General features: G+C 39.1%; 1 protein-coding gene across 2 annotated transcripts; it reads left to right on the top strand.

Moving 5' to 3' along the window:
- The first annotated feature begins 7,856 nt into the window (after nt 1–7,856).
- chchd1 (coiled-coil-helix-coiled-coil-helix domain containing 1) lies at nt 7,857–10,578 on the top strand. Of its 2 annotated transcripts, XM_026941836.3 has the most exons (4): nt 7,857–7,977; nt 8,083–8,230; nt 9,428–9,546; nt 10,048–10,578. In XM_026941836.3, the coding sequence occupies exons 2-4, from the start codon at nt 8,092–8,094 to the stop codon at nt 10,147–10,149; spliced, it is 360 nt and encodes a 119-aa protein (XP_026797637.1). In that variant the 5' UTR covers nt 7,857–7,977; nt 8,083–8,091; the 3' UTR covers nt 10,150–10,578. The 2 variants fall into 2 exon arrangements, with proteins under 2 accessions (XP_026797637.1, XP_034158398.1); XM_034302507.2 differs by having other exon boundaries at nt 7,919–8,230.
- Nucleotides 10,579–10,671: the final 93 nt, after the last annotated feature.

Here is a 10,671-nt window from a genome sequence, read left to right as displayed (position 1 = left end):
CACAATCATTCTTCAGCACCTGATTGGAAAGCTGAACCTGCTGGGCCTGAACACCTCCCTCTGCAACTGAATCCTGGACTTCCTGACTGGGAGACATCAGTCAGTCCAGATCGGGAACAGCATCTCCAACACCAACACACTGAGCACTGTGGCCCCACAGGGCTGTGTGCTCAGTCCACTGCTGTTCACTCTGCTGACTCATGACTGTGTAGCAATGCACAGCTCGAATCACATCATCAAGTTTGCCGACGACACGACCGGGTGGGTCATCAGCAAGAACAACGAGTCATACAGAGAGGAGGTGCAGTGGCTAACGGACTGGTGCAGAGCCAACAACCTGTATCTGAACGTGGACAAAACTAAAGAGATGGTTGTTGACTTCAGAAGAGCACAGAACGACCACAGTCCGCTGAACATCGAAGAGGAAGAGGAAGTTTCTTGGTGTTCACCTGGCGAAGAACCTCACCTGGTCGCTCAACACCAGTTCCATAACTAAGTATGCCCAGCAGTGCCTGTACTTTCTGAGAAGACTGAGGAAAGCACATCTCCCACCCCCCATCCTCACCATGTTCTACAGAGGGACTGTCGAGAGCATCCTGTGCAGCTGCATCACCGCCTGGTTTGGGAATTGCACCGTTTCGGATCGCAAGACCCTGCAGCGGATAGTGAGGACAGCTGAGAAGATCATCAGGGTCTGTCTCCCCTCCATCATGGACATTTACAAGCTGCATCCACAAAGCCACCAGCATTGTGGATGACCCCACACACCCCTCTCACACACTCTTCACCCTCCTGCCGTATGGCAAACGGTACTGAAGCATTCGGGCCCTCACGACCAGACTGTGCAATAGTTTCCTCCCCCATGCAATCAGACTCCTCAATACTCAGTAGCTGGACTGAAGGAACACACACACACATACATACATACACACACAACTGAGCATCCTCCATCCTCTCTGAAATCTTTTTGCAAGTTTTTGCAAATGTTTATGCTGCTACAAATACTTATTACTGTACATAGGCTGCTACTCTTATGTTCACACTTATGTTTACACTATTTCAGCTACTTGTATTGTATTGTTTACACTTATGTTTACACTATTTCAGCTACTTGTTTTGTACTCTTGTACTATTTGCACTATTGTCACTGGGTTCACTTTAAACAGAACTGTGCACTGGTCGGTGCTGCACTGGGACTTGCTATGCCCATTGTCTGTCCCAGTAGTCATTGTTCTGTCTTGCACTGTTTTGTGCTGTCTGCACATGTTTGCACTTGTGCATTTTATGTATAAATTAGGTAGTCCCTTGTAGTTCTGTGTTGTTCTGTGTCGTCTTATGTAGCACCTTGGTCCTGGAGAAACGTTTCGTTTCACTATGTACTTGTATATGGCTGAAATGACAATAAACTTGAACTTGAACATTGAAGCAAACATTTCAAGAGAGGTTAGAAAGAGGCAAACATGTGGTATTATAAAATGTAAAGGGAGGAGCAGTAAGGAGTGATAAAAAATGAGTAAAGACAGACAAGAGTGAAGACAGACATGAAGAGCTCAGTGATTCAGCAGAGGAGGTTTGAGAGAAGTAATGCATCAGCATATCAGCAGGTGGCAGTGTGATATTATTCTTGCTTATCCATAACTCTCTTTGGCAACACATCTTCAGCAGGTGGCAGTGTGATATTATTCTTGCTTATCCATAATTCTCCTTGGCAACACATCTTTAATTATTGCAAAAATGATCATAAGATCTTTAATCGAGGTGATTAAACCATTATATCTCATTGTAACTTATGTATGTTTTAGCGTCTGCCAAATATTTTATGATCATGATTGCTTATAATATAAGGATATAATCCCTCCAAAATTAATTATTGCCAGGACAATATCAGAATTATGGTGCTATCAAACAGCTCTGTGATTTTAAGATATTGAGCCATACAGTTTTGACCCTAATATGATCAATACAGAGATGACTTCTCAACTTTACATTTTTTTACTTTTATGCAAAATTCTCGTGTACAGTTTATCAAATATATCCAGTAGTATGGAACTTGTTTATAACCATAGTATATAAAACATTGCATAAAACCTTATTATTTAATAGTTTAGTGAATAAAAACTGTTTCTACAGACCAGTATTGGGAGAACATCAATGTTCTTATATGCTTTGTGTGTGTGTGTGTGTGTGTGTGTATGTGTGTATTTAGGGGGCTGCCTTGCCATCAATCTCAGACCTTCTTTCAGAACACCAACAAGACCAGACAAAGACTGTAATGGGAAAACAATCTCACCTCTGCTGCTCCTCTGCTGCATTTTGCAGAGGCATTTCTACTAAATACAGCCACAAAGACATTCAGTGGATTAATGCATCAGAGCTGCCTGTGTTACTAAAATCTGAATCCTTCAGTTCTCTCTGGGCTTCTTTTTCAGTTGTCCTACTCAGACATTAAGAGTATCTGAGCATATTTACTTTCATAACTTTCATAACAACTTATACAGTTAGTCACTGCAAATGATTGTTTAGCAAAAATTAATCTTTGAATCTTTTAAATTAAGTTTAGAAAGCATTATGCTTTGTTATCTTTAAGGGCAGAGGAAGCATTTTAGCATTTGTCTTAATGTCTTAACATGACACCAAACACTCAGGGTACCAAATAACTCACTTAGTGAGCAGAATACGTTCATGTAAAATGTGGTTAAAATTATTAAATTATGTGGGAAGCACAAAGAGTGAGGCAAGGTCACAACCTTACACTGAGCTCTCTTAGGCTCAGGTGAATCCTTTCTTTTCACACAGGCTTATGTGTGCCATGGGAATATCTGCTCACACGGAAATGAGTTGATTAATTTATTCCATCTGTAGGAAGAACACTAGATGTGGCTCTTCTGAGAGACTCTACTTCTCAACAGAAAAACCAAATGGACATAAATAGAAAAATATATTACTGATAGACAATGACAGATACCATGAAATGGTGTAAGAGCCATGCAATTCTCTGAAGGACCCCATGAAAAGATATGGGACAAAGAGGTGAGGCAATTTCTCCATGAAATGCACTTTTGTCCAGACAGACTTCATTAGCTAATGGATTCAGCCTGCATTAATCAATTCACAATTCCAGACAGCGCTCCTAGGGCTTAGACAGTCCCTCTTGTCCCTTTCTCTCCCTCCTTCCTGCTGTTATTCTTCATATTGTTTTGTTTCCTTAGGGCAAACACATGATTTTCCTTCTTTTTAGACATTGTCATTGCCTGATGACACCAATTCATTATAACAGTGGGATACTAAAGACACAAAAAAACACTAATCTGGTTTATAATGATCACACAGCACGGCGGCTGTCATCCTGCCATTTGCTGATGACAGTGTGGCGCGGAAAGGGAGGTAATCAAAGTTAAGAGCTGAACACACTTCACTTACAATATTGCATGACCAAAATAGTGGTTTTACCTGCTTGTTCATTACCATTAAAGGTCAAATCACTGAAGAAATGAATTGCAAATGAACATGAATCATGCCTAATTAGGATATGCAGCAGTCTCTGATGAGTGGGTAGGATGAGGGTGAAAGGCTGCCACTAGGCTGCTTAGGACCACAAACCTGACTAGTGAGTAGTGAGTATTTAAAATACAAAAATAAACTTCCATAAATATAACTTTTAGAATATTTTCCACTTTTTGCCATTTTACAGAATACAGACTGCTCATCCATGTAGATCATGGCATTAGACACTATGAAAGAAAACAAGTATGTAAACCTACAATGACTTTGAATAATATATTTTTCTGTTATTTTAGTGTTCTGGTACTGCTATTGGCAGAAATAAAGTCATAGAAATAAAGGTTTCTCAGGTATTCTTAGGAATACTATGTGTTTGAGCTTTTTCTAAAATGGAAACCCCCTGTTGTAGGTTTCCACATTGAATCTTCTGCCAGAGGAACAAACCAAATCGGGTGCAACATTTAAGGTGTCACTTTTCTATCTAAGAGTGGATTATTCTTAAAAATTATGGCACATTTTTTGACACATATTCCTGTATGCGCTATAACAGTACTACATGGGGTTCAGGTGTGTTAGGAGTGTTAAAAAAAACAAGCACTAACATTTATCTCAAAAGAAAGTGTTTTTATTGTGTGTGTGTGTGTGTGTGTGTGTGTGTGTGTTAAGTCTGTAAACTGTATCCCTCTGGGATCCCTTCCTGTATTTGACATTTGGAGTCAGGGAGGAGAACGACATTGAGGGGGAGAAAGAGAGAGAGAAGGAGGGGGTCTCATCTTCGTATGCTGACTAAAGAGACCACTCACTCTTCCTGTGCTGACTAAAAAGAGCTCTTTCATTAAATATTCAGCAACCTTCTCCCTGGGAATCCCTGTCCCTCAGCAGTGTCCCTGCCATGGAAACTGACATTTTATTATAATTAGGTCTAAATAGTGCATATTTAATACTCTAGAGGGCCTTATTAGAAGATGCCTTATGTGGTGTTACTTGAAAGGAACAAAGGCTATAAAAACAACAAAGACTTCAGTCAAGGGCTTGCTAATGAAATCCAGGATGTAATTAAACTGTACTCAAGTCCAGTCAGTGCTCTTCCTTACAGAAAATTCACGTGATCTTCACATGTGGCTTTTAGACACTTTACACATCATGTTTCTCATATTTTTCACATCTAGTTCATGCACACTAGAAAAAAAATCACATATAAAAAATGAATTGCCAGGAAAATATCATATGTGATTTTTTCCCCCTGATGATTCATTTATTTTTTTCACATGTTCATTCTTCACATGCAGTACATATGGTTTCATTTTTCTGATGTGATTTTCTCACATAATCACTGTGAAATAGATGTGATTTTTACACAAGGGCTTAATAAAAGTGTTACATTTAACATATTCTAGTACTGATATCACAAGCATTAAAATCAGTTTGCTGTTATCGAGTTCTGACTAGTTGGGATAAACCAGTTGAGAGTCAATGTGCCACAAGTGTCATCCTGTCTGTCAAAGAGTCGCTTACCTCACTATAGTATCCAGTGTACTGTCAACATTTGGCTCATACAGACACATAACCGCTGCTTAGGTTTCTGACTAAATACTATATTATTATACCTAACTGCACAAATTACAGAGAACTACAGTTTTGATGATGTATTCTTGAGTTTTTGAGGGGACAGGTTTGCATGTATTTTTCGGTTAGTGCATTACACATCAGCGGGTGGGGCTTTGCTTACAGAGAGTCGATTTACAAAGCCATGAGGCTTTCTTACAGCCCCTGTATAAGCCTGAGAAACTATTTTTTCACCTCTACTGTGCCTGCTGTGTGTATACAATATATGTGATCCATTGAGTAAATAAGCACAGCTGAGCCTGCCAACTGTAATGAGTGACTAGCTTAAGCTCAGAACTTAATCTAACTAAGCAAATCATGACGACATCTAAGAAGTAAGGCGATAATGGAAAGTTCTTAGTAATCCAACAGGGAGAAAAATGTTTAGACACTGGTCCTTATAACTGGTGCTGATGCACATAGTTCATTAACTGGGTTCGAACAGGATTCCCTATATTCTGTTTTTTTTTATTATTTATTTTTGTTCTACTGGGTAGTGATTTACTGTAACCTGTAACTAGCAATTATACACCCATATGGTTTACTATTGCTCTTCATGAGAAAAACTTCTAGAGGTAGAAAAACTCTAGAGGTACATAAACGATCAAGCAACACTGTGTCATGCTAGATCAGGGCTGAAGGATGAAGAGGGAACTGAAATAACTAGGTATACAGACTCACTCTGAACAAAAGAGGAAACACAAGACAACCTCTGTTTGTTTCAGTTGTCTGCAATTCAATAGTTGAGGCCCAGGTTTGAGTGAAAATGCTTGGTCAAGCTTCTTTAACAAAGTTTGAAATAAATACTATGGAGGAATGATTTATAATACTCAGACCAAGAGAAGGAGGAAACGAACAAAAACTTGAGAGAAAAGCTTCTGTTTGCAGGCCACTGGCTTTAAGACAGTTGAACAAACAGGAGCCAAAGAGGTCAGAGTTCATGAAGGGCCATTCATTGTCCGTTGAGCTTTTTCACACCAATAGATTTTGCTTGCTCACTACTTATCAATATCCCTACATACTTCTACAGAGCACAGAAGTAGAATTAGCATCTGTGTGTAGCCTTTTAGAGGAAAAATCTGAAAGATTGGGATTGTAAGCAATCTGAATGGTATCATAGTATTCTTCTAACTGTTATACAGTTTGTATCATTGAGTTTTACTGGGGATGTAAGATCTTGAGTGAAGTTTTTTCAAACATTTACTTCAAGTACAAAAACTGGGATGATGCAGGCTTGAGTAACCTGATATCAGAGTTACTAACAATTTATGACAAAAAACAAACATTGCTACAGGGATACTGTATTTTCCAGTAAATCATTGCAGCTTATCATTGCAAAATTTGTCAAGTAAAAATGCTATGTTTCAAATGACCCCAGGTAAAAGCATGCAGAGACAGAGATGAAATACCAGAACAGCTCCAAGAACAAACTGCTCTTTTACAGAATGTGGGAGTTTTGTGCATTTCATCTAAAGCCATACCCTGAAGGAAGCCCGCACTTGGGAATGGGGTCAAAGAGTCAGTTAAATGTAACTAAAACAGATCAGGGAATACATTTAAGTGAAAATCAGTAACCTCTTAAAAGAGTCCTGACTTGTCTTGGCCTGTTTCCTAAGGGTCCCCATGTTAAAATGACTTCACCTGCATAAGAGTAAGATTTATATCCAAACAGCTGCACCCCTATTTTCATGTTTACACACAGTCTCCAGCTGGGGGGAAAGGTAACAGTGTTCATGAGATCATTTATATTCACTAAGGGATCTTGCACCTTGGACTCAGCACCTTGACTTCACAACTCTATGCTACAGAAAGACATGTTTATGTCAGTCATGACTGGGTGTAGAACATTTTGTACAAACTTGCTAGAACTCTATAAAACAACATGACTACATAAAAAAGCAGCAGTGAATGAACTATCACCTGAATGTCATGTGACAATGTGGAAATGTGACCACATGGCTAAATTTCAGCCATTACTCCACCCTTCAAGGAAACCATAATAGCCTTATAATAGTTAGTCATTTAGGATTTGAGATGTGATCCTGCTTTAAAGAAGAAGATAGAGCTTAAATATGTTTTCTGTCAACTGGAATTTTTATGACAGTCAGCACAAGACAAAACTTGGCATGATTTTGAAGAGAAATTTTAGGTTTCTCAGTTTCTGTTTTTGGCACTGCTGCTATAAAGTGCAGGAACATGTTTGCTTGGGCTTGTCCTACATTATCATACATTCTTGCTGTGTTGAACCTCAGAGCTACTCTTTATAGGTGGAATAAAGACTCCTGTGGAAAGGTACGCATCATACAAACAAGTCAACCAAATTCATTTATTCATTTTCCTTCTGCTTTCCTGGCAGCAGGCTGAGAAAGTCAGCTCAGACTTATCTAACCCCAGTCACAGATTTCAGCTCCTCCTGCAGGATCCCCAGAAGTTCCCAAGCCAGCACTGAAATACAACCTCTCCAGCAGGTCCTGGGTCTGCCCCGGAGGTCTCTGTCCAGTGGGACATGCCCAATACTTTCCACTGGACTGATAAGGCAGCCCGATGGGCTTTTTTGTTTTGTTTTGTTTTGGTTTTTTTTTTAACTTATTTTATATAAATGTCAGGCTTTATACATGGAAACATGAAATTATTCCAAATTTTTAAAAAATAAATAAATAAATAAATAAAAATGAAATAAAACTAATTGCCCACTTATGTCATATGTTATCATACTGAGAGATAAAGTGTTACAAATTTGAGTTCAAAATCCATCCCTATTTTTGCGGCATATTTACGACAGTGCCGTTAAACGTAACCATAACAACCGTGTGAGGCTCGTCTTCCGGCAAAAATGGCGACCTTGAAATGGATGTCAGAGACCAGGTTTAGGTGATAGCTAAATTAGATAAAGTTGTTCGATTTGCCGTGCATATATATTTCTTTCTGTTGTGATACAGGAAACTGTGACTTATGTTAGTTGTTACTGTGTAGCAGTTAGAAATAATGGCGATGCAGAGCGGATGTGTGATTCAGGAGAAGGTGGCCAGGTTGTTGAGTAAGCAGCATGGAAAGCCTGTCCTCAAACCCAACAAGCCTCTGGCCCTTAAAGACGAAGTCGCCAACCGCAAGCCGAAAAAAGGAGGTAAGGAGAAGTATTCGTCATTTGTTAGTACTTTAATATGTGTGTGCAGTAGTCCGAGAGTCTCCTGGCGTTAATTCAGATGTGGTGAATTTCATGTGTGTTGTAATCTTCAGTATCAAGTGCACTGAACCCTCTGTAGAGCATCAATACCCAGATGTTACAATCAGGCATAATACTGTACTAACTTTTCATTATTTCATTACTTTCATTATAACACTTTGCTCACTTCCACTTCATGTCCCATCATTCAGAGTAAATTAGGGATTGAACATTAACCTACATTTCTGCAGATTATTTTAACAGACAACCAAAAGGTTGTGACCCGAAAGTTTTATATATATATATATATATATATATATTTATATTTATATACGTGTGTGTGTATGTGTGTGTGTGTGTAAAATATAGTATAGAGCTAGAAAAGTAATGGTGACTAGGGATGCCCTTTTTCTTACAGATCTCTAAGGCTGTGTTCACATTATCAGGTTAAAAGACACAAGTCAGATTTTCTGCAGTAATGTGACATAGATCTGTGTGGACACACAAATCAGATCTTTTAAAATCAGACCTGTGCCACTTTCTTATGTAGTCCTAGATCAGATACATATCCAATATGTAGCCATGAGACATGAATGAGAACGGTCAGACTGCAAAGTTTGTGACTTTTCCCAAAGTGCATGTGCATACCTCTGTCGGTGTCATCCTCCCGTGTTGCAGCACCGCTTTACAACAATGGAGAACAGCAAGAGCAATGACACTACTGAGTAGAAGGATGGAGAAATTGTTTATTTATCAATTTATTTGATATTTGGGGAAAGGATTTAAACAAAACTGCAAGAAACCTACCGATACCAAGTGATGTTCAAGAACATTTCCAGAATGTGCAGAGTGTTCAGGGGAAAGGTGTGTTCATTGTAAAGACAGGTATGGGTCACTTATGAATGGTTATGAATGTAAACCGTAAAGACCAGATCTGACCAAAAACTGGAACTGTGCAAAGATGCTTGTAATGTGAACATAGCCTAAGTATCAAACCATACTCTGATAATGACTTCCTTACAGTAACCCAGAATCCTGTTCTTTGCATGTCAGTATGGGAAATGTCACATGCAGGATTGCCAATGGTCAGCAAATGTTCTAGCCCAACTGCATTTTTCAATGCTTATTACACATTGCGCATTCTTATTCTTCTTACAGAGGCCTCCTGTGTGACAGAGATGGCATTAGTGATGGCTTGCTGGAAGCAGAATGACTTCAACACCAAACTCTGCTCTAATGAGCTCACCGTGTTCTACAGATGCATAGAGAAAGCACAGGTAAACTAATGCTGTCAGGAAAGTCCCTAAAACCCCTGCCTGCTAATTTAGGTCAGCAATGTTCTGCCATTCATTAAATATGTCACAAAGGGGGACAAGGGAATGGGTAATTAGGAAGAGTGGCTAGTATAATTTGTTTCCTGCTTTGGGAGGAGTCATAACAAATAGTGAATTGAACTGATGTTTCCTGCCTGTTCTTCAGTCTCTTCTTGTTGTGTCTGTGTCCATTCTGACTCAGGAATGTTTGTGGCCTATTATATGTTTTGACTCATGTGTCATTCAGCAATGTCAGACCTTATAAAGCAGGCAAAAGTTCACATTTTAGGATTAGAGACACTATAGACCATTGAGCAAGGCCGTAACTCTGCTCAGCTTTTTTGCAATACTTGAAATGTATTCTGTTGTATTTGTTCTGTTATGTATAAAAATATATGGTAACTAAGATGCATAGGACTCAAATGTACATAGTGCTGACTTTGTTTCTAATTTCATCTCTTATAGGCAGAGGCACGCGACCGAGCAAAGCAACAAACCCTTTCCCAGGGAGGACGGCTTTTACCAAGACAGGCCACCAAGCTATTGAAGCGGTACCCCAATTTGTGAGAGACTGACACAGGCAGCGATTTGTGAGAGAATGACACGGGCATGAATCAACAAACCGGACTGAGAGAGAGAGAGAGAGAGAGAGAGAGAGACACACACGTTCAGTGCAGTGGTTTTGGGTGTGGCCTTTAAACACACACAACTCATTTGCTACTTCAAAGCTTTTGGTTTTGTATTTAATCACATCATCATCAGCAGCAGATCCTGGCAAAGTAAAGGAGCTGCCTGTACAGGATGCATTCTAATTATTTAATTGAGTCGATCTCTCTAAATCACCATGTGAAAACAGGAATAAAGCAAATCACACTGTCATCTCTCTGATTAAAAAAAGAAACAGCTCACACTGTATGATGTTTGAAAGATTATTTGCTTAAATGCTTTTGAAATGTTATTGTTGATGTTGATGTCATAAAATGATTTCCCTAACAACTTAAATATCATTGATTTGTGTAACTGTTGTTCTGTCCTTTTATCACAGCTGCTAAATTACTGGTTATCCTGCAAATCAGTTTAGACAATAAT

This window comes from Pangasianodon hypophthalmus, chromosome 3, assembly GCF_027358585.1.
Source record: "Pangasianodon hypophthalmus isolate fPanHyp1 chromosome 3, fPanHyp1.pri, whole genome shotgun sequence".
Taxonomy (NCBI): domain Eukaryota; kingdom Metazoa; phylum Chordata; class Actinopteri; order Siluriformes; family Pangasiidae; genus Pangasianodon; species Pangasianodon hypophthalmus.
Note: the sequence above shows the minus strand (reverse complement) of the source record. Positions and strands in the feature narration are given on the sequence as shown.